The 23,091-nt window shown below is 46.0% G+C and overlaps 1 protein-coding gene across 1 annotated transcript; it reads left to right on the top strand.

The window, feature by feature from the left end:
* The first annotated feature begins 177 nt into the window (after nucleotides 1–177).
* Eif4ebp2 (eukaryotic translation initiation factor 4E binding protein 2) lies at nucleotides 178–23,091 on the top strand. The gene is made up of 3 exons (XM_038343387.1): nucleotides 178–555; nucleotides 15,302–15,487; nucleotides 17,566–23,091. Exons 1-3 carry the CDS (start codon nucleotides 411–413, stop codon nucleotides 17,595–17,597), a joined length of 363 nt encoding a protein of 120 aa, XP_038199315.1. The 5' UTR covers nucleotides 178–410; the 3' UTR covers nucleotides 17,598–23,091.

Genomic DNA, 23,091 nt, shown 5'->3' with positions numbered 1-23,091 from the left:
ACCCTGAAGGACCCACCCTTCACGCCCACTTCCTGTTTTCGGATTTCCGGGACCACCCTCTGGTTTAGCAGCTCAGCCCCGCCCTCAGTTCCTCGATCAACACCCCTCCGACACGCCTCCTGCTTGCGTCACATCCGGTATCCATATTGCACTCCCCTCCCTCTTGCTCCCGCCTTCGCTCGCTTCCGGTAGTCACCGTTGCCGCTGCTACGGCTGCTGCTTCTGCTGCTGAGGCTGCGGGCGGAGGCCGGAGGACCGGGCGGCGGCGGCGGCGGCGGGAGCGCAGCGGGACGACCGAGCGAGAGCCGGCGAGTTGAGAGCCGAGCGCTCTCTTTCTCCCGCTCGACGAGCCAGTGCCTCCCGGGCCCCGCCGCCGCCGCCGCACAAAGCCGCGAGCCCGCGCCTAAGCCATGTCCGCGTCGGCAGGCGGCGGCCACCAGCCTAGCCAGAGCCGCGCCATCCCCACGCGCACCGTGGCCATCAGCGATGCCGCGCAGCTACCTCAGGACTACTGCACCACTCCCGGCGGGACGCTGTTCTCCACCACGCCGGGAGGTGAGCCGTCCGGGCCTGCCCGCCATCGCCGCTGGCGCGTGGCACTGTATGCTCTACCCGCTGCTTCCTCTCCCGGGCACGTCTGCCGCTCGCACTGTGTGCTGCAGAGCGTGCACTCTGCGAAGCAGGGCTCGTCTCTGGAGCTTCCCTTCGGGTTTTGGAGGAGGGAAGTCGGGGAGGGGGATCCGGTGCGGAACCGTCCGTTGACTTATCTGGCAGTGCTTAGAGCCCCGGGACGAGGCTGGCATGCACCGTGCATGCCTCGCCCAGTGTTATCCTCCTTTGGCAGCATTGTTTACTTTGTTGGAGGAGTCATCACAGGTCGGGGGACCCCCAGGCTGGGAGAATTGGCGGGGGGAGGGTAAAATGCCTCCTGTGGTAGCCCAGATGTTGGCTCTGGTAGAGGCGCTGTCAGCTTTCAGCCCAGAGCTTTGGGGGAGCGACTTTGAGATTGTGGACGGGGGCTTTATCAAATAGCACACACTAGTCGGATTAGGTTGCATGGGTCGTAGGGAAAAGGGCTTGTAGAGGGAGGCAGTGCAAAAGGAGGTGCCTGGGTTTGCTTTACCAAAGATGACCCGGAACTGTTTACCAGCAACACTAGAGGTGAAACATGTTGAATTGGTCACGGGAAAGGAAGCGCAAAGGTTGTTTGTCCCCTTTCTGGGCTATTCTGTAGAGGGAGAAAGGAATCTTCTGGGCTTTAATGAAGGGAACTGGCCTTCCTTTTCTAATCTCAGAACTTTGCCTTCTTTTGGTGACCCAGGGGGTTGGCCTTTGACTAGCGGGTGAAGATCTGGTTGGCAGTCTCTGCAGTCTGTGCAGTTGGGTAGTCTTGACCATGGAGCAGGCCTCCCAAGTTCACTTCAACCGATCACTTGCAAATTGGGCCTGCCCCTCCTGGAATCTTGTGCAATTGGAAGGCACAGAATAAGGGATTGCCTTGCCAACACCAAGAGATAGCAATCCAGATGCTGTGTGTGGTAGTTTAGGCCTGTGGTCCCATAACTCTGGGAAGATGAAGCAGGAGAGTTGCAATGTAAGGCCAGCCCCAGCTACATAAATGAGTTCTAGGACAGCTTGAGCTACAGGGTCAGACCCTGTCTCAAAAAACAAACAAAACCAACCAAACAAGGAAGGGAGCGATGGAGCAAAGCAAACAAAGCTAGGAGAAAAGTTGGCAGAGGATCCAGCCAGGCCAGTCTAGAGAAAGGGATGAATGCCCTGAAAGACCTTCAGAATGACTCAGACAGAGGAAGCCATTCCTTAGGACTCTCCGGGTTTAAGAATGGGTAAGACAGGTCCACTCTAGAACAGTGGCTCATGTTGCTGAAGAGACCTTTGATTTGATCTCTTCAAGACCAACAAGATTTAGTCTTTCTTTTCATTACTTTTTTTTTTTTTTCTTTTGAGACGTCGTTTCACCACAAGGTGTTTTTGCCTAAGGGCTGGGATTGTTGTGTGTCCCTCCATGTCTGGTGGAACCAACAATCAGGAAAGATCTTGGTCAGCTCCAGATAAAATTGTCTTAATTTGAGCTAATAACTTAAGAAACAGAGATTAGTGGCCAGCACTTTGCAGACAGGCAGGTTGATCTCTGTGAGTTCAATGCTAACTCATTCTACATAATGATTTTCAGGACAGCCAAACGTCACATACCTGTCTCTTTAAAAGGAAAAAAAAAAGATTATTTCCAGGGTGGTGGAGAGAGATCTGTAATTCTCCAGAGTTTTTTGTGGTTTTGGTCAGTAAAATGTCCATACTTTCCAACGGTTCAGAGCACGTGTCACAGTAACAGGTGCATTTAGCTCTAATTTCCTTGGGAAGGAACCATAGTTTTAGCTGTATGTTAATCTTGCTCTCCTGAGGAAAGATCCAGAGACGATCTGTGGTCATATTTCAAACCCCGAGCTGCTGTGCTTTCAAAAGAAGAAAAGGCACGTAGTCTTTAAGCCTTGCTTTAAAGATAGAAGCTGTCTCGCAGCTTGGATTAGTTCTAACATGCTTGGGAAGGTCTGCCGGAAATATGCATTCATTTGCTTTTCCACGACAGTTACCGCTCAGCCTGTCTGCAGAGCTTCTACACAGAGTTTGTTTGGGGGTGGGGTCTCACTCTATGCCCCTGGCTGGCCTGGAGCTCACAGAGATGTGCCTTGTCTCTGCTTTGTGAGCTGTGGCATTAAAGGCCACTCACTGTGCCTGGCAGTCTTTAGATTTTGATGCAGGTCGGCTTGCTTCCTTTTTGTAAGGAGATAGCACTGTAAGACCAGGCCAGCCCTCAGCAATCCCACCTGCCTCTGCTTTTCTAATGCTGCGATTTAAAGTATGCACCACTCTGACTGGCTAAGCAGTCTTTTATAGCAGTTAACTCAGTGGTGGTTAGTTAAACAATGCGTGTTGACTTTTTCCACTTTAGAATGATTTGTCTGTGTATGTGGTGGTTGAGACAGGGTTTCTCTGTGTTTTAGCTCTGGCTGTTCTAGGACTCTAGACCAGGCTGACCTTGAACTCACCAAGATCTGCCTGCCTCTGCCTTCCAAGTGCTGGGATTAAAGTTGTGCCACCATTGCTCGGCTGTAATGACTTTAAGGTGAGGGGACCTTAGTTCAGTTCCCAGCTTCCACACTGGGCTGTCTGTAACTCCCATCTTCAGGAGATCTCATACTCTCATCTGGCCTTCACTAGCATCTTTTGCACACGTGGCATACGTCTCATAGACACATACTCAAAAAAAAAAAAAAGACCTTTGTGTGTGTGTGTACAGTGTTTTGGCTTGCCAGTAATGGTCAGAGAGCGATTTTTTTGTTTTGTTTTTCAAGACAGGGTTTCTCTGTGTGGCCCTATCTGACCTGGAACTCTCAATGTAGACCTGGCTGGCCTCAAGCTTAGAGATTTGCCTACCTCTGCCTCCAGTGCTAGGATTAAAGGCCTGCGCCATCACCGCCTGGTGAGAGAGCAACTTTTGATCTCTCCTTCCATTGGGGTTTCTGGTACCAAACTCAGGCTTGTGTGGTGAACACCTTTACTCCTGAGCTGTCTCCTACTTTGGAAAATTTTCCCTCTGATGCTTTATTTCTCTTCCTCTCACTAAGTCAATTTATCTCCATGGTTGATAAGGTCTTTAGTGGGTTTTTGTGATCTACACTTTACAGGAAACAGCACAGCAGACCTAGGCAGGTGGTGCAGGCCTGTGCACCCAGCACAGGTGAGGAGACAGGATCAAGAATTCAAAGCCAATTTAGGCTTAATAGAGTTAGCTCAATCTGGGCTATATGACACTCTGTCTCCAAAAAATGAAGTGTTAAGTGTAGGTCTTGCTTTGCATGGGCTACAGATCTTGATTTGAAAGGGATGGAGGCTGCCATTAACACTTGGAACAGTATGATCAAATGCCCGGTTTATATACTTGAGACCTGAAAGCAGCAGGCTTGGACTGGGAATTTCTGCTTAGTGAGAAGGGAAGGGAGTGCATTTCCTGCCTTGAGCTTCTGAATATCTGAAGTGCCACACCCTTGGGGAGGGGGACCATTGTAGGATCACCTTCTGTTTGCTGAATGCCCTGAAAGATTGGCCTTGCCCTGGCCTCGGTGGGGCAAGAGCTGTTCATTTGTTGGAGACCCAAAGTAAGCAAGCCCAGCTGGAGGGTTTTTTAAAACTCCCCTCTGTGGTTTGGAAATAAGAGCTGAACTAAAGGCACACTTGCTGTGACATCTTGAGTTGCTTTTGTTGGTGTTAGGGGACAGGAAAGCTTGTTTCATTTTTTTTGTGTCTACACATGGAGTGATGGGTGGTAGTTGCTTCTTCCAGTAACAGCTGCTGTCGCCCTCGTGGGAGGTGAGCATGTTCAGTGTTGAACTTTCTTGTTGGTTCCTCAGTCCAGTTAGCTGGAGGACCCAAATGAGGTGACTTTAGAATTAAAGGTCCCTGAGGCCTGAAGAAATGAACATGTTAGTGTTGGGCAGCCTTAGATTCAATTCTTCCTCCGTTGTCGTAGATGCTTACCTTCCTGGGAAAGAAGTTGGCAGATGCTTCTACCACTGGAATGCCAGCTCGCAGCGTCTTTCTCCCCGTCTTTTCCTGAGAGACAAATGCTCTGGGTTAAGCAGAAGTCTAATGACCTTTAGCCTTCTTTGGTCCCTCTCCTCAGTCACATTCTCAGTTATGGAAAAGAACAGTGTACACAGGAGCAGCAGAGGGCCAGTAATCGCTATGGCCTGAAATCCATGTGTTTTCTCTGTCTCTTTTTCCCTGCCAGCTGGCTCCTGCCTCTGCTAGGTTTCCTGGGGCAGAGTTACCTCGGGCTATTGGTAAAATCTGGAAATAAACAAGAAGGCCTGAAGAAGTGGAAATAATCCCCTTTAGACTAAAGTGTGCTATCTTTTTTTTTTTTTTTTTTTTAAAGGAAAGGAAAGGTGTATTGGGGGAACCTGCTTTATGAGCTGATTCTTACTTGGCTACAGGGATGATAAAGTTTCTCAGTGAGTTTGGCCTATTCATTCTGAGACAACAAAATGTCTTTCCTTAGCTTCATTTTGTTCTCTTCTGTTTTTTTTTTGTGTGTGTGTGTGCCCCGTGGGCCCATGCAGAGTTTGAGAAAAACATTGCTTGCTTATCACCCTTTAGACAGGGTTTGTTTGCTGAACCTATAGTTTGACTAGACTAGGTTAGGTACCCAACAGGTTCTAGCACCGGAGATTTGAACTCAGATCCTCACAAGTATGTACCAAACACCTTTTTTCACTGAGCCTTTAACTTCAGTTCTTAGCCTCGGCACTTCGTTATTATGAGTGAGAGATACACATCACATCACTCTGCCTTGTTATGCCAGGAAAATGGCAACTGCTTACTTCAGTATTACAGACTGCCATGGGATGGCATTCTGCCAGGGTATCCTTCAGGCTTTGTGCTGAATTCGGAGGGAATGGCTTTGCTTTGCAAGCTTGGTGAAGGCTGAGGTCATTTCTTGTCAAGGCAGCACTGGGAGAGAAGAATCATTCAGATGAGGGGTGACTGGGAAGGTAGAGCTGCTGTTCCAAATACAGAACGGCCTCTCCTCTGCTCACCATCCCTCAGAGAAACTGACACCTGCACCCTAAAGTCATTCAGCAGAGACCTTTCCAGACCTGAAGTCTTAAAGGCAGTTTCTCTGAGGGATTTTATATGACTATGGATTCTGTAGGCTTAGCTTGTATGTAAAGACTTGCAGATTAGACAGGACAATTAAGTGTGGGAAGCTGCTTCATCTGGTGAGCAGGAGAGGAAGGGGCCTGGGTCTTTGGTGAGTTTAGTGAATTGAAGGGCTTCCTAGCTCCAAGTCTTTAGGAAGGAGATTTTTTGCATCTCTATTTATAGAACCTAAGCTCTGTTGAGACTTGTAGATAAAACCTAGGCTGCCATTTCCAAATCTGTCACTTGTGTGTGTGCATGTGTGTTTTTGTTTTTGAGGTCTCGCTGTGTAGCCCTGGCTGGCCTGGAAGTTACTAAGTATGCCTGCCAGGCTGGTCTCAAATTCAAAGAGATCTGCCTGCCTCTGCCTCTGCCTCCTGAGTGGTAGGGTTAAAGACATGTGCCGCCATACCCAACCTTACTTTGTTATTTTATCTATAAAACCTTTGTTCTTGGGTACAGTGGTGTTTTCTTGTAATTCCAGCACTTGGGGTCTGAGGTTGGTAGATCAAAAACAATGAAGCAAAAGGCTAGTTTTTTTTTATCATCTGTCAACAGCTGTTCATTCTGAGTGTTCCTCGTTTGTCTTTGTGTCTGTGTGCATGCAAGCATCACTGTTCTATTGATGTGCTCTACCTTAGTTTTGGACACGTTTCTTGCTGAATGGTGCTCACTGATTGATTAGCTAGCTGGTGAGCTTTTAAATTTTTTTTCCCTCCAACATAATATTTTTATTCATTATTTGGAAATTTCATACCCAAGCATCCCAATCACACTCACTTCCCAGTCCTCCCAGGTCTATCCCGCCCACCTTAGTGACGACCTCCTCCCAAAAAAAGAAGAAAATTCACTTTGTATTGCATGTTTACTAACTGGAGCATTATTGCTTTAAAAAAGCTGAGTCCTTCCCCACCCACATCCCTGGCAGAAGCCATCATTTCTGGAGAGCTACACTTCAGCATCCTTATTATAATTTTTAAGCGTTCTCTTCGATGGCTTTCTGTCTAGTCAGTTACCTTTTCGGGGAGGAAGGACTTCATTTTTTTTTGAGACAGGATCTTGCTAAGTTGCCATGGTCAACCTTGAATGCGCTCTGTCGCTCAGGCTGACTTTGAACTTTTCTTTCTCCCTGACTCAGCCACCAAGGTAGTTGGGATTTGAGGTCTTTGCCACCATCCCTGTCCAAAAACCTAGTTTTTAAAGACCACCTCATCTTGTTCCTAGACCATAGCTTGGAGAAGGTAAAAATCTCAACAGACAAAAATAATTGTATTGGGAAATACAGTTCTGGTCCTGTGGTCTCCTGTTATCTGCAGAGATGGTCTCCATCCTTGTCTAGATCTGTATTTGGTTTTCTTGACCAGTTCTACTGGGTACGGCCTTCAGTGTGGTGGTGTGTGGCACACCGATCTTTGGGAGAAAGCAGTTTTCACCATTAAGTAAAATCTTAGCTGTTGGCACTTAAAGCTCTGGGCTGTGGCAACTGTGGCTCTTACAGCTGTGGGCTCTTACAGGAGCCTTTAGCTAGAAGGTGAGGAAATTCACTTCTATTCCTAGTTTGCTGGATATAAAGATTCCATAGCCAGGTGATGGGTGTGGTGTTATTGCACACCTTTATTCCTAGCACTTGAGAGCAGAGGCAGGCAAATCTCTGTGAGTTTGAGGCCAGCAAAGAATTCCAGGACAGTTAGGGCTGTTACACAGAGAAAACCTGTCTCAAAAAACAAAAACAACGACAACAAAAAAAAGTATATTCCGTTAATTGACTTTTCAGCTGTCAAGTCAGCCTCACACTCTGCTAAATCTCCCTTGTTCTGGTACCGATCCTCTTTAGATGTTGCTGGATTTGGTTTGCTGGTTTTAGTTGAGGACTTTTGTATACTGATGAAGGACAGTACTCTGTTTTTCTTGTGTCTTCTTTGCCAGGTTTTGGAATTAAGGTAATAACGTTTCATTCCATTTTAATTCTTTGGAAATGTCTTTCTGTGCATAGTGGGCATGCTGACTGTATATTAGGATAGGCGTTGCTCTGTGGATTCAGAGGTATTTAGCAGGAGTGCAGCAGGCTCTGTTGGGATTCGGACTGTTAAGAGCTCTTAGGTCTTGTGTTACTTCTACATTGACATGAAGTGGCTCTTGTGTTTGAGGCAGAGGCTGGTCTGAAACTAGCTGTGTAGACCGTACTGGCCTGACAAAGATCCACCTGCTTCTGCCTGCTTGATTAAGTTTTTGTGCCACTATTGACCATGCCCAACTCCTAAAACTTTAAACAAGCAGCAGGAAACAGGGTAGGTGGGTGTATCCAAAGGATGAGTCCACACTCCTCATTGTGAGGAAAAGTGGAGGGTGGTAGTAGGTGTGGGTTGGTTTTAGACCTGGCCAAAAGCAGTGACCTTAAGGAGGAAATAGGCTGAAAGCCTAAACTGAATTTGTGTTTCCCCATGCCACTTGGAATGATGGGTAGTTTATCATTAGCATTACCAAAACTTGACAACATATGACATGAGATTTAATCCAGAGACCTGATCCATGAGGCATTTCAGGTGTTTCTATGGAGAATTATTTCCAGAGACACACTAGACAGGGTCAGTTGGGACTTGGTATTATTAACTGGTTTTGTTTTTCCTTTTTATTTATTTATTTGTTTATTTATTTATTTAATTTTTGTTTATTTTTCTTTTGATTTGAAACAAGGTCTCTTGTAGCCTAATCTCACCAGAACTAAGCCTCTGCTTCCTGAGTACTTATGTTTGTGCAGCGATTGCACCAAAGCTTTGTGCATGCTCGGCAAGTATTCTACCCACTGAGCTACATCCTCAGACCCCTGTTATTAGCCTTAGAGAACACCTGATTCAACTCATTATGCAACCCAGACTTTGCCTGACTGCCTGTGTTAATTGTGTTGTTCCATGTCTCTGTGTCACTGTGACTTACATTGATTTCTTTGTACAGAGGGCGTCTTGTCAGCTGTTCTTCAGGGTCTCACCAACAGTGCTTCCTAGTAGGACACAGCCATTCCTCTCTGGCCTATGCAAGTGCTCAGATGGGCCTGTCCTTGAGTACTTGCATTTGGTAACCTTTGCTCCCGGTTGCTGGGGAATGGGTTTAAAGGATTTCTTAGATCGTCCATAGAACTTTTCAGGTCTCCATTTGCCACAGCACTTAGTCGCATTATGATAGGAGGCCCCAAACTCCAGTTGTGCTTTTAGCTGTCCTAAAAACAGTCTCAGTTTTGAGGGATTTAGTGGCTGAGCAAAGTAAATGTGGTTTGGCCACTACCAGTCTCCTGGGGGCTCCAGTTTAGGCAGCCTTTAGTTTTCTTTGGATTATCAGCCACAGGACTTTTTAACAGTCTATTCATCGAGGGCCTCCATGAAGAACAAATGTTTGTTAAAACTAAAACCTGGACTCTGGTGCAGGCAGGCAGACCTTCCCAAGCACAGGGGATAAGCTCTCTATCATCTTTCACATGTTTCTGCATCTTCCTTCTCTGTTATTAAGGGGTGGGGGAGGCCCAGCCTTCTTCTGAGTGCTTTAAAGTCACTGACTGCTAGATATCTTGTTTCTGATTTCTTGATAATCTGCTAAAGATATGTCTGGGCTGGAGGAAGGGCTCAGTGGCTCAGAACATGCACTACTCTTGCAGAGGGCTGGAGTTTGGTTCCCAGAACCCACATAAGGCCCCTAACAGCCTCCAACTCCAGCTCCAAGAGACCAGCACCTTCTGGCCTCCTTGGGCACCTGCATTCTATATGCATAATTAAAGATTAAAAATTTTTTTTTAAGTTTTATTTTATTTTTGTTTTTGTTTTTGTTTTTTTTTGTTTTTTTTTTTTTTTTTTTTTTGAGATGGGATTTCTCTGTGTAACAGCTCTGACTGTCTTGGAACTCACTTTGTAGACCAGGCTGACCTCGAACTCATAGAGATCTGCCTGCCTCTGCTGGGATTAAAGGTACCACCACTGCCTGTCTAAAAATAAATATTAAAAAGAATTGCCATAGACTACCAAGGTTGCTTGCCAAGTGCTGTCTTTTTTGTGGTGCTGGTGGTTGGTTGTTGTTGTCTGTCTGTTTTGCTTTGTTTTATTTTGTGGTAGTCTGACTGTAGTCCTGGCTGGCCTGAAATTCACTATGCAGATTAGGTGCTGGGATTAAAGGCATGTACCATCAAACTCAGCGTGTTGCTTTATTTTTAACTGCTTGTTTTTAAATATTACCGATGTGTGTACTGAGGTACATGTGTGAACCTCAGAGGATGACTTTCAGAGGTCACTTCTACTGTGGGATCCAGGGGTTGAACTCTGGGCTTCAGGTTTGTGCACTAAGTCCTTTTACCCAGTGAGCCATCTTGTTGATGCTTGGTTCTTTTTAAATTCAGTTTGCCTGCCTGCCTGCTTTCCCAGCACTGGAGCAGTAAGTGTGGAGCATGCCCTCACGTACTCCTGTGACTCCACCATCCAGCCACCCGCTGTTTTCATTCAGTTCTTGCAGTCTGCTGCCCTGGCCGTGTTAGTCCTCTTCTGTGTGGAACGGAAGTGCCTTTTTCTGTTGTGTTTCTGTTGTGTTGGAGTTCAGACTCAGAGCCTTGCGGCGCTAGACTAGTACTCTACACCCAGTTAGTCTGCGGTCCATACACTGCCCTCCTAAGGGTGGTAGTCAGATTACTATGAGTTCAAGGCCAGCCTGAGCTACAGGAAGAGACCCTGCTTCTCCCCCCCCAAAACAAAAAGTTTGTCTACAAGTCCATGTGTGTCAAGGACATGGAATATTTTCATTTTTAATAGATTGTCTTTGATTCTTTACCATAAACACAAATATCCATTTAGGAATTGAAGGAATATTTTTCCTGATAATTAACGTTTTTCTTTGAATAGCTTGATTCTTTGGAATCAAGGTCCTTGTTAATCACTAACATTCTGGTTGCTAGTGCTGTTTTTTGGTGTATGTGTGTGTGTCCCATTTGGTATGTAACTACCAAATAGTAACTTATTTATTTACTTATTTGGGGTTTTTGAGACAGGGTTTTCCTGTGTAACTCTGACTGTCCTGGAACTCACTGTAGACCAGGCTGGCCTCACACTCACAGAGATCCACTTGCCTCTGCCTCCTGAGTGCTGGGATTAAAGGCTTGTGACACCACTGCCCAACCCAAATAAGTAAATTCTTTAACCTGCAATGACTCAAAATTCAATAAATTGGCCTGGAAAGGTAGTAATTTAGTTCAGTAGGTACAACTGAATAAAATTGGTCAAAAGTCAAAACTTGTGCTTTGGGAACTACAAAATGTTGAGTGGCCATTAAAATAGGTAAAGGGACTTGCTGCTAAGCTTGAATTTGATTCCCAGGATCCATGTGGTGGAAGGAGAGAACAGACTTCTTCAAGTTGTCCTCTGACCTCCACGTGTACTCCATTGCATGTATGCCCTCGAACATGCAGGTGCATGTGTGTGTACACACTAAGTAAACATAATTTTAAAAATTAATATTGAGGTGCTGGAGAGATGGCTTAGAGGTTAAGAGCACTGGCTGCTCTTCCAGAGGTCCCAAGTTCAATTCCCAGCAACCATATTTGTAGTGGAATATGATGCCCTCTCTGGCATAAAGGTGTACATGCAAATAGAGCACTCATATACATAAAATAAATAAGTCTTTTTAAAAAATTAATGTTGAAAGAGATTCAAGAGGCACTTACTGTTGCTAGATTAGGAAATGATGCACACAGACGCTCGCATCTTTGGGAGCGGCCTTGAAATTCATATGGAACTCTACAGGACCCGAAATAGCTCTCATCCTCTGGTTTCAGAATGTGTGGTTTGCATTTGTATGTGGAGCAATGGGAAAGAATTGAGAAGCCAGAAGTAGTATGTATGCCTTCTCAGTGCACCTTTTCCCCCATTCAGAAGAAGTTCATAGCAATTCACATTGAACCTCTTTTTAGTAGACAGTGCCTATGCAACTGGCTGCCCTCACAGAAACAGAATTTGGACCCACAGTCACAGGTAGAGCTCCTGTAGAAAAACAGGAAACAGAACTCATAACCTTGGATTAAGTAATTTCTTAGATTTGACAACAAACCCATAAGCAGTAGCAACAAATATATATATATATATATATATATATATATATATATATATATATATATATATATATATATATAGGATCTCATCGCAGTTAAACACTAGGACCTGAGGTGGTGGCACATATGAACCCAGCATTTAGAACTCGATTGTGTGTATTAGATGGGGCAGGGAGTACTGCAAGTTCCAGGTCAGCCAGGGATTTAAACATTTTATTTTCTTTTTATGCTTCAAAGAATGACATCACTGAACACATGTCCCTGGGTTCAATCCTCAGGACTGGGGGAGGGAGGGAGATGGGAGAAGAGAGTAAACAATCGAGGGAGAAAATATATAAGCAGAAATAAATTGTGTGTGTGTTTATATCCAGACTATAAAAAATAATGCTGGAGAGCTCAGTCAATGGTAGATCACTTGCCTCAGATACACAAGCTTGTGGGTTCAGTCCTCAGCAGACGCACACACGTTTTGAGGGGATGATTAAAACATAGTACAAGGTCAGAGGTCCTGACCCCTTTCTCCAAAGGTGATGGATATTAGAAAAGCCAGAGGACATGAGGTGCAAAGCTGACAGAATTAGTCATTAGGGAAGGCAGGGTAGGTCAGTACAGGGGAGATCACTTCATGTCAGCTAGGGCAGCTAGCATAAAAAAGACTCGACAGTGTAAAATGCACTGTGAGAAGTTGGAGTCTTCACATTGCTGGCAGGAGTTTGCAGTCATTGGAAAACAGCAGTTCCTCAGTTAGCATGTAACTTAGCATTCCTTGTTGGGATGTGCTCCAGGAAATGGCTGTTCACACCATAACCTGTGCATGGATATCTACATCTTAAATTGGTGTCATTCCTAATAGTCAAGGTGTTGCAACAGCCACATGTCCGTCCGCTGATGAAGAGATTAACAACTGGTTTGTTCACATTATTGGTGTCTCCCCTCAACCATGGGGATTGATTTCAGAACATCCTCTGGGTGCTGGAGACTACAGGAAGCAGTAGGCCGTGGCTGCTGATTTCCTCTGTACATCCCTATGTAAGTTAGGCACAGCAAGAGATCAGTAGTGACCGATGATAAAATAATTGAAACTTAAATCTTTGCTTTCTTACCACTTTGAAAACACAGCAAAACCTCAGAAAAGGGAGGACTACTATCCTGTAATTTATAAGTTTAATTATGACGGCACCTTAGATCATTGTCTAATTGTGGTTAAAAGACTGGATTTTAATGTACTATCAAAATTTTGGTGTGCTCTGCCAAACCTGATGAGCTGAGTTATATCCCTGAGAACCACATGGTAGGAGAGAACAGAACAGATTTCTGAAAGTTGTCCTCTGACCACCACATGCTCATGTACATATGTACGTACATACATACATACATACATAACATACATACATACTGACATATAAAAAGAAAAGCATTTCAGCTGGGTGTGGAGTGCTTGCCTATAATCTCAGCATTTAGAAGGCTGAGGCAGGAGGATACCAAGTTCAAGGCCAGCAGGGTTGCATAGGGAGGCACTGTCAAAACAGGATTGGGGCTGGAGAGATGGCTCAGCAGTTAAGAGCTTAGTACCCACAACATTCATAAGCACACATTATGCACATACATACAGGTAGGCAAAACATTCATACATGTAAATAAATTTTAAAAAAGGAAAAAGTGACAAAAGTTTAAAGTAGTAAATGTGCGAAATACTCCAAGTTGATAATTACCTGGTATACATATGAATTAGAACGTTATTGTACCCCATAAATATGTTAGTCGCTAGTGAGGGTGTCAGACAAATGTATAGAGTCAGGCCACTAAAGCTGTCTCCCTTTGTTAGAAAAAGCCATTGTGTCTGTCCCCTTTCAACCTTTGACCCCTAATCTACGTAGCTTAATAATAAGCAGATTATGGGTTTCCAAACAGATTAGAAGTATCAAGTTGAGATGACTAGAAAAGAATGTGTTATGACCACAATTCAGTGTAGAAGCTTTGATGTGCAGAGTGATTGGACTAAATGGTGGGGGGCTTAGGTACAGATAAACCTGAGAGGTTGGCTCGTGATGAGAATAATATCCTCGTGAGTGGCAGTGACTGCGAGCTTCCTTCTCCATCTGACTGACTGCAAGTGGTTTGTTGTATTTATTTATTTTATGTCCATGGCATGGGCTTATATTGCCAAAGTGTGTACAGAGGTCAAAGGACAACTTTTGGGGCTGGAGAGAGGGCTCGGAGAGCACTGGAAGCTCTTCAAGAGGACCTGGGTTCTGCTCCCAGCACCCACATGGTGGCTCATAACACCAGTTCCCCGGGATCCAGTGCTTCCTGGCCTCAGTACGTTCAGTACACAGACGTACATGCTGGCAAAATACTCATTTGTAAATTAACAATAATCTTGTTTTTAAAAAGGACAGACTTTGGCAATCACCCATTTACTTCCACCATGTAAGACCTAGTGTTGAACCTGTTAAACAGGCTTAGCAGCAAGTACCTCTATCTGCTGAGCCATTCTTAGGTCTATGTTTGAAGAAATACGGTATTCTGTCTCTCTAGAGAAGTGGTCAGCCTCCGGGTTTCTTTGGGTAGCCTTTAATAGAAGGTGCTTATCTGCTTTTTCCACATACTTGTTTATATTTGCTTAGTCTTTGATTAAGAAATTTATCTTGATGGAGGCTGGAGAGATAGCTCAGTAGTTAAGAGCATTGGCTGCTCTTCCAGAGGACCTGGGTTCAATTTCCAGCACCCACATGACAGCTCACAACTGTAACTCCAGCTCCAGGGGTTCAGTGCCCTCACACAGACATGTATTCAGGCAGATCACCATTGCACATAAAAATAAATTAAAACAAAAAGACCTTTGGGAATTAAGTTGGTCTAGTAGGTAAGTGACTGAAACAAGATTTAGATCCAAAATTTCAACCCAGGTTAAATTTCTTAAGGAGAAAGAGAAATGGGGAGGGAGGGATTCAGTTTTGAAAATTGAAATATTTGGCTATCAGTTATAAATAAATAAGACACAACTGTCATATGGAGCTTGAATTCTGTAGACTGGCACATACATAGGCAGGAGTCCTGCACAAGGTGATGTATTGAGTGATGTGAAAAGAACAGATGAAGGGGAGGGAGAGTGGCATTGGAACTGAGTGTTGAAGGATCAACAGGAGTTTACCAGAAGCAGAACACCTTGCCCTCTCTGTTCATGGGGAGGGGGTAGTCTCTCCTTTTAGCTGGATTGATGCCAGGGATTAAGTGATATTGGAAGGGATTCCGGGTGGTCATTGCCTGTCTGTTATTCTTCCTCTTCTCTCTGAGATGCCCCATTACTCTTGTCTGCTCCCAGAGCAGTTATTAGAAGTGCTTTGGTCTCCACCTGGTAGGCACAGCTGATACAGCAGTCTGCCTGGGAATTGCCTGGCTCTGGCCTCTGAAGAGGACTGAGCCACACAAGTAGCCAGCTTCAGTAGTCATTGTGTTGGTGGTACCTTAATTTAATTGGAACTCTTCAACCTTGTGTTTTAGGAACACGGATCATTTATGACCGAAAGTTTCTGTTGGATCGTCGCAATTCTCCCATGGCACAGACCCCGCCTTGCCATCTGCCCAATATCCCTGGAGTCACCAGCCCTGGCACCTTAATTGAAGACTCCAAAGTAGAAGTGAACAACTTGAACAACCTGAACAATCATGACAGGAAGCACGCAGTTGGTGAGGGTCTGGGGTGGACTGTAGACTGGGACATGCTGCTTCATCAAAGCACAGATGAGTGTGGTGGTGCATGTGACGTGTCCTCTCCTCCTAAACATCTACTGAAGTGCTTTCAGTTTCCACCTAGTTGCTAGGGGAAAAACAAATTGGGATGGGAACCAGATGTAGTGGTTTACACTTTCAGTCCCAGCACTCAGGAGGCAGAGACAGGCAGGTCTCTGGGAGTTGGAGGCCACCTGGTCTATATAGGTAGATGCAGTTTTTTAAAAAGGATGGCATCCCAGGGGCTGGAGAGATGGCGCAGAGGTTAAGAGCACTAACTTTCCTTCCAGAGGTCCTGAGTTCAATTCCCAGCAACCACATGGTATCTCACAACCATCTGTAATGAGATCTGGTGCCCTCTTCTGGTGGGGCATGCAGCCAGAACATTGTATATATAATAAATTAAATCTTAAAAAAAAAAAAAAGATGGCAACCCAAAGGTGAATTAGAACCATGCCTACGGAAGTCTTTTTTTTTTTTTTTTTTTACTAGGGATCGCCCATATAGACACAATTGCACACATGTTGTCCTTGCAACCTCCTTGCATGAACAAGTGTGTCACATGCACACATTCACCCCAAAGCAGAATCTTAGGCCACCTGCTTCCATCAACCTCAGAAAGAAAACCTGACCAGGTGGTGGTGGCGGCACATGCCTTTAATCCCAGGTGGATCTCTGAGTTCGAAGCCAGCCTGGTCTGCAGAGCAATTTCCAAGATAGCTAGGGCTACACAGAGCAACCCTGTTCCAGAGAGGGAGAGGGCGAGGGAGGGAGGCAGGCTGCCCTGCACCTTCAGAGCAGGATGAGATGAGGTGGCCTTGTGCTCACCTCAGACTTTGTTTCATGTTCTCTGAAACTCCAGTTAAGGTGTTTGTTTACTTGGGTTGGGGGGGGGGGGGGGGGGCAAAGTCTCGCTCTTGGCCAAGGCTGCAGAAAATTCACCATGAAGCCCAGACTGACCTCAGACTTGGAGCAATCTTCCTTCCTGAGTGCCTGAATTCTGGGTGTAGGCTGTCACACACACACACATACACACACTGCAAGTGTCAGTTCAGAGCAGGAGCAAAGTTCAAAGCCTCCAGAAGAGTGTGCTCCCTTGAGTGACCAGGAGCTGCGATGGGGTTGGTCTGTGGAAAAGCAGCTGGAAACATCTCCTTACACCTTCCTGGTGTGACTCTTCTCTCCATACCCACCCCCAGATGAGACTGACCAGCCAAAACAAAAATAAATGAGGTTTTATTGCTATGTAGCCCAGGCTCACCCCAAATTTAAGTGTTGGATTTGAGTGCTAGTATTACCCTCAGGAGTAGGTATCGTGGGCCACAGGAAACAGGATGTTTTTATTAGTTTTGCCCTTTGCAGGTAGAGAAAGATGTTGAAAACAGCTTTTTTTTTAAAAAAAAATATTTATTTATTTATTATATATACAATATTTTTTCTGTGTGTATGCCTGCAGGCCAGAAGAGGGCACCAGACATCATTACAGATGATTGTGAGCCACCATGTGGTTGCTGGGAATTGAACTCAGGACCTCTGGAAGAGCAGGCAATGCTCTTAACCGCTGAGCCATCTCTCCAGCCCATTTTTTTTTAAATATTTATTTATTATGTATACAATATTCTGTCTGTGTGCAGGTCAGAAGAGGGCACCAGACCCCATTACAGATGGTTGTGAGCCACCATGTGGTTGCTGGGAATTGAACTCAGGACCTTTGGAAGAGCAGGCAATGCTCTTAACCTCTGAGCCATCTCTCCCGCCCGAAAACAGCTTTGCTGGACTGGAGAGATGGCTCAGAGGTTAAGAGCACTGATTGTGCTTCCAGAGGTCCTGAGTTCAATTCGCAGCAACCATATGGTGGCTCACAACCATCTGTAATTCAGTTGGGTTCCCTTTTCTGGCATGCAGACAGAACACTGTATACATAATAAATAAATAAATTAAAAAAGAAAAAAAAACTATTAAAAAAAGAAAAAGAAAGAAAACAGCTTTGCTATTACTCTTTGTACTAAACTTCTCTTTTCTTTCCTTCTAACCAGGGGATGAGGCCCAGTTTGAAATGGACATCTGACTGCTGCACAGTCAAAGGAGGCTTCAGCGCAACAGCCCATGTGACTGACTAGGCCAGTAGGAACCGAGAAGCCGGCAGTTCCCCCTCCCCTCCCTCTGGGTGCCAAATGATGGGAGATAAGCTCCATTGACCACAACTTCCCCTGTCTCCTGCCCCTGCCCCGCTAAGGTTAGGATGATAGCCCTTGGATTACTCTGTGGAACTGAGTGGTTGGTCCTTGGAGGAAAGCAGTCCCTGTAACTTTCCTGTTCATTTCCTAAGACTCTTCTGCCCCCTTCTGTCAGGAACTCTAAGAAGCAGCACCTCTGCTTGGGGTGACTGGGGAGGGAAGGATGTTTGGTGCCCATTGCTGTTCCTGTACTCTCTTCTGTCTTCCTCCCTGCATCCCATTGGTGAGTCAGTGCTGGATGTGGGATCTTTAAACCATTCTGAAGAATGATAAACAATATGAGCTGCTTGCCCTATCCCTGGAGATGTTTGTCCTCGGTACTGGAGCACAGCTCTTGTACCTCCTGTATGTAGCTCCGACTGCATACCTGGGCCACATGTCATGAGCTCCCTTTTCTCTGGGGAGAAGGCTTCTGTCCTGGGTGTGATGGCTCATCTCCCTATTCCCTTATCTAATTCATTGGCACAGGGATTTTTTTAAACCTTCCTTCTGAAGAGACCCCTGGGTGACCAGGTGGTCTTTGCTTGTCTGCCATTCTTCCTGCCTGCATCTTGTAGGCAAAGTCCTCTTCACTCCAAAATGCCCTGGGACTTCTGTCTGCTCCCAGATCAGTCATTTGAAGTGCCAGTGCTTTGGTCTCCACCTGGTGGGCACAGCTGGTCCCAGCGGTCTGCCTGAGAATGCCCTAACTCTGGCCTCTGCAGAGGACTGAGCCACACAAGTAGCCAGCCCTAGTAGTCATGGTTTAAACCTGATAGACCTTAGCAGGTTTGCTGCCCTGTAGTTTATTATATTTTGAGTTTAAAGTTGACTCCCCTATTCCCTTCCTCTGAATCTACTTTATCCTTGGCTGCCGAGAGAGAAGCACGGGCTGAAAGAGTGCATTCCTCCCAGTTTGCTTCTCCTCCTCATTGTAGACCTTCCTTCTTGCTTCCCTTCCTTCTCTCCTTTTCAAACCTCACTCTCTTTCCTTCTGGTTCTTCCACCAGGCCATTTTCTAAATCTACATCAAAGATACCTCCCATGTTGGTATCTGATAATATCTGTCTCTTCTCTTATCAGAGGAGAGACTTTTTATTTTTAAGATGACTACAGACCTATTTTTAGATAAGTTTTCAGTACAATTTTGAACTGCAACTTTTTTAACAAAACATCTTCCAGTATTAGGAAGGTTATAAAAAAATGTTCCTAGGCAAGTCTGCTGTCTTCACTGTTGGTTATCTCTCACAGTTGCTTCTGAGTGCTTTCCTGTGCTCTAAAGTTTAGGGGGCTATTTGGAGTATAGTGGTTTGTGAAACTGGACCAGTCTGCCTTGCTATGAGTTGTTGGCGAAAACTTCATTCTTTTCCTTTACCTTTTTGCTCTCTTGTTCCTCTCTGCCCCACATTCCTGGTACTGTGGACCGACAGGGAGATCACGGGAGAGAGGCCCCCATAGACAGGCTGGTGCATCCGTCCTCCTACAGGAAGACAGTACAACAGCCACTGGTGTCCTGGGAGTTTCTGGTTCTATTGGATGCCTGTCTAAGCCCTCTTAGTAAGATTTCAGATCCCCATTGGCTGGGAAAGAAAGCTGTTCGTTTTTCCTTTGCACCATGGAAAGACCCTGTTTTGTGAAGACTTTAGGAAAAAGGAAGGACATCTGCAGAACTTGTTCAGTTTCCTGCCACACAATGTGAATAGCTCGTACTGCAGCCCTCTGTGACGGTCGCTGTCTCAGGAATAAGCTGGGTCTCCAATGTTTGGGGATTCTTGTAGTCTCCAAGTTGATAATCAGAAGAGTTTTATTTCTTTGTTAAATGTATCTGTTATGTTTTTAATTAAACTCCAAGTTTTATTTCATGGAGTCTTGGGAAAGCTTAAGTTGTGCAGCCATTGGCATAAGCAGCTTGCTCAGGACCTCTGTACCCTGGAGCTTCATTCTTCGCGAGCAAGGCTCATGGTTCTTCGCACATTGGTGTTTGGCACCCTGTGGACTCTGCAGTGAGGAGGTGTGAGTGTGCAGAAGAATATACGCTTCCTCATTGAACGCTGTCTGCAGCAGAGTGGCTTCCTGGACCCACCACCGGGAAGGGAGACATGGCAGCTGAGTAGGATAGAGAAACTTTCCTTTTTCTTGCCATCTTGGAGAGTCTGCATGTGCGCCCCTCCTCAATGAGAAGACATGTCTAGTATTCCTTGGAGTGTCACCTGCGTGGTGCAGGAGTCTTTTAGCCTTATGTCCTCTGCCAGGACCCCTCACTGCTTGGTGCAGGCCTTATATGAAGGCCACCCGTTCTTTGACCTCCATACATGAGCATTGTAAGATAATTGCACAAGGCAAGACATAAGCTTCCAGCAAATGGCATTTTTGTGCCATGCCTCATGAGCCATTTTCTAGTAAGCATGGTCCAGTGGGGGTTCACCTCTGGGTGGTCACAAGGCCTCACAGCTGGAGCCTTAAATGGAGGGTGTATGGTCCTAATCTGCCAGCCTCCCTCCTGAAGGAGACAGTTATTTAAACCTTAGTAGCCATCTACACTGTTGCTATGAAGGATGTGTTTCTGCACTTGGGACAATCAACCTACATGAGGAAGAAGCTCCAGCCCTGGCGGGAGACACCAGCAGTGCCCTTCCTCCTGAGTTCCCAGCCCTTGTGTTCTGCTGAAATAGGCACTTCCTTGCCTCCTCCAGGGCACTGGAGTGGAAAAGCTGGCTTCTAGATAGAAAGAGTTATCTACTGCTGTGTAACAAATTACCTGCCAGCCTAATATCTTACAATAGTAAACGCTACCTGTTGGTGTCTCAAATAGGGTTAGAGGCTGCTCAGCATGGAGCTTTAGCATGAGGTCTCATGGAGATGCATGTAGTCTGTGGGTGGGGCTGCTCTCGTCTGGAGCTGGAGAATCCCACTTCCATACTTTGTTTTTGTGGTTGTCAGCAGGGTGCCTTCCTTGTTCCATATGGGTCTCTGTTAGGTATCATGCCATAGCACCTAGCTTCCTCCTGAGTGACTGATCCTAGAAAAGGAGGTGGGTAAGAAGAAAGTTGCAGTGCCTTTACACCACCGTGTCCCTAACAGGAGGAAAGTAGTCCTCAGGGAAGTGGGGATAGCCACAGCCATAAGCTGGGTGCGCATTGCTATCAAACAGCCCTCTAAAGTAGGACCAAACTGGGATAAAAGACTTCTCTTTCCCCAAAGCTACCCATTTATCTTAAGAGAAGCGGCAGGAAATGAAGATTCCCAGATCCATTGCATCCCCACCCCCCATCTGCCTGTTTTCTCAAGAATGCTTGCTTTTCTGAGATTCTGAGGGGGCCTCTTCAAGCGTCATTTACCCCTTCTGTCTTCCTTTAGCCCAGAGTTGACAAAAGGAATTGGGGGCCTTCCTGTGCAGCCATACAAACTTTCTTAACTGGAGCGGTGTTTGTCTGGCAGAGGAATCAAAGGACATTGGATGTCAGGTTCATGAGTTACAGAGCAGAAAGCAGTTCAGGTTCCTGGTGATGATATTGAAGTCAGGTGCTACCTGCATGCATTGGTCTAGGTGTTCCACCCAGATCATAAGCCAGGGACATCTGAAAATGCAGATGTCTGTATACTTGATTCCTCTGGTCTGCAGCATGCAGAGTAGCCTGTTGCCTCCTGGGCACTTGGATAGAAGGGCGCTTTTACAAAAAGCAGCAGTCTTGTTTTCACCTGTAGGGGACGCTTCAGAGGTGGCTCGCCAGTGCCTCGGATCTCATGGGATGTCTACTTGTCCATTCTCCCCATCCTTAGATGGAGGCTCTTGATTAAATTGGTGCTCTGTCTTGCTAGCCTTTTCTGTAGCCATGCTTGCTTTAGAATGTATTTCAGGCTCTCATGGTGGGTTTCCTTCTAGGGGTGAGGAATAGAAAGCTCTTGTTCCTGTCTCCTTGGGCCTCTCATCTGTTGTGTTCCACTGAAAGTCCATCCAGCCTGCTTGTATAGGCTGCCACTGTAAGTTAGGGCACTAGTGTACCAGACATGTATCAGATAGGGAGCCTCCTTCCCATCTGCATCTTGGGTGCTGGCTGCTTGAGGGGGGTGTGGTGTAACCCTTTTTATCCCCTCTAGAGGAAAGGCACTACTGTATTCACACAGTTCTTTAGTATGTTTTCTGGACTCCATGCCCACGGCAGCTATTGATTGATCTGCGAAAACCCAATCACTGACCCATCCTTACCATGGAAGGCGGGGTTTATAGTGGAGGAACACCATTTCTTCTTGGGGTAGAGGGTTCTGTCTGAGCTTTTGAGTTACCCACAGCCCTTGCCTCTCAGCCTTTCGTGACAGGAATCCGGGCTCCTGCAGTTGAGGCAGTCCTTCGGTGCTTGCCATCCCGCTGTGCTTCCTGCTCTGGCAGTGCTTTTCACGGTAGTGGTGGACTTTGTGAAGCTGCTCACAGTAGCTGAAGACTGTAAGGATGACTGACGGGTCCTCAATTTTCCAGTTGATCAGTCAAGATACCTTCCCTACTCTATGAAACTAGCTTTCCCTTAGGCAGGTCCTGGATGGCAGAGCTTACTTTCAAAGTCTTTGGGTTGTCTATGGTTTCCCTCTGCTTGCTCCAACTCTTCCTGCACCCTAGTGGGCCATACTGTGCCCAGTAGAAAAGGCTACTGAACTGAGCGGAAACAGTTCCTAGTGGATACAAACTCCTGCCTACCTTTCTGAGGTGGAAGGGTGGCGGTGGGAGGCCGAATGCCTGGTAGACACTTGGCTGTGCTGATGTTTCCAAAGGGAGCTCCTCCCAGGGCTTCCGACCTAAATCCAGGGCGTTGTGAACTTAGAGAATCCACAAATCTAGCACAGAATGCCCATTCTTGCCTCTATACCCCCTTCCTCTCCATTTCAGTCTTAAAAACTGCCCAGCCCAGGCCTGGGGGTTATGACTGGAGGGCAAGAGAGTGGGGACACCAGCAGGAGGTAGGGGCCAGCTCCAGGAAGCCTTAAAGAAGGCAACTTGAAGAATCCCAAGGACTCCGATTCCCACTTGTTCATATTAAGAATCTGTGTTTTCTGATAGACCCTCCCCTGTTCACTGCTGCAGTCTTAGCCACATGGGATGGAATTTCAGAGGCTGCCAGTACTTTTTCCTTGGTCCTCCTACTTGGTTCCCTTGATGTGCTGTCCCCTTACCCTCCTCCCTTCGCTGTCAGCAATGGTCAGTGGAAGGTTCCATGCAATCCTAGGACAGTCCTGTGTGATTCCATGACCAGTTTGTTTTCTTACTGTCCTTCCAAGCCAGCAGGTGTTTGGAACTAGTAAAAAATTTCTCACCAACAGTTGCTGTTACAGCTAAATAAAGATATTGAATATTGA

Source organism: Arvicola amphibius, chromosome 9, assembly GCF_903992535.2.
Source record: "Arvicola amphibius chromosome 9, mArvAmp1.2, whole genome shotgun sequence".
Lineage (NCBI taxonomy): Eukaryota > Metazoa > Chordata > Mammalia > Rodentia > Cricetidae > Arvicola > Arvicola amphibius.
The sequence above is the reverse complement of the archived record's forward strand: the minus strand, read 5'-3'. Positions and strand labels throughout refer to the sequence as shown.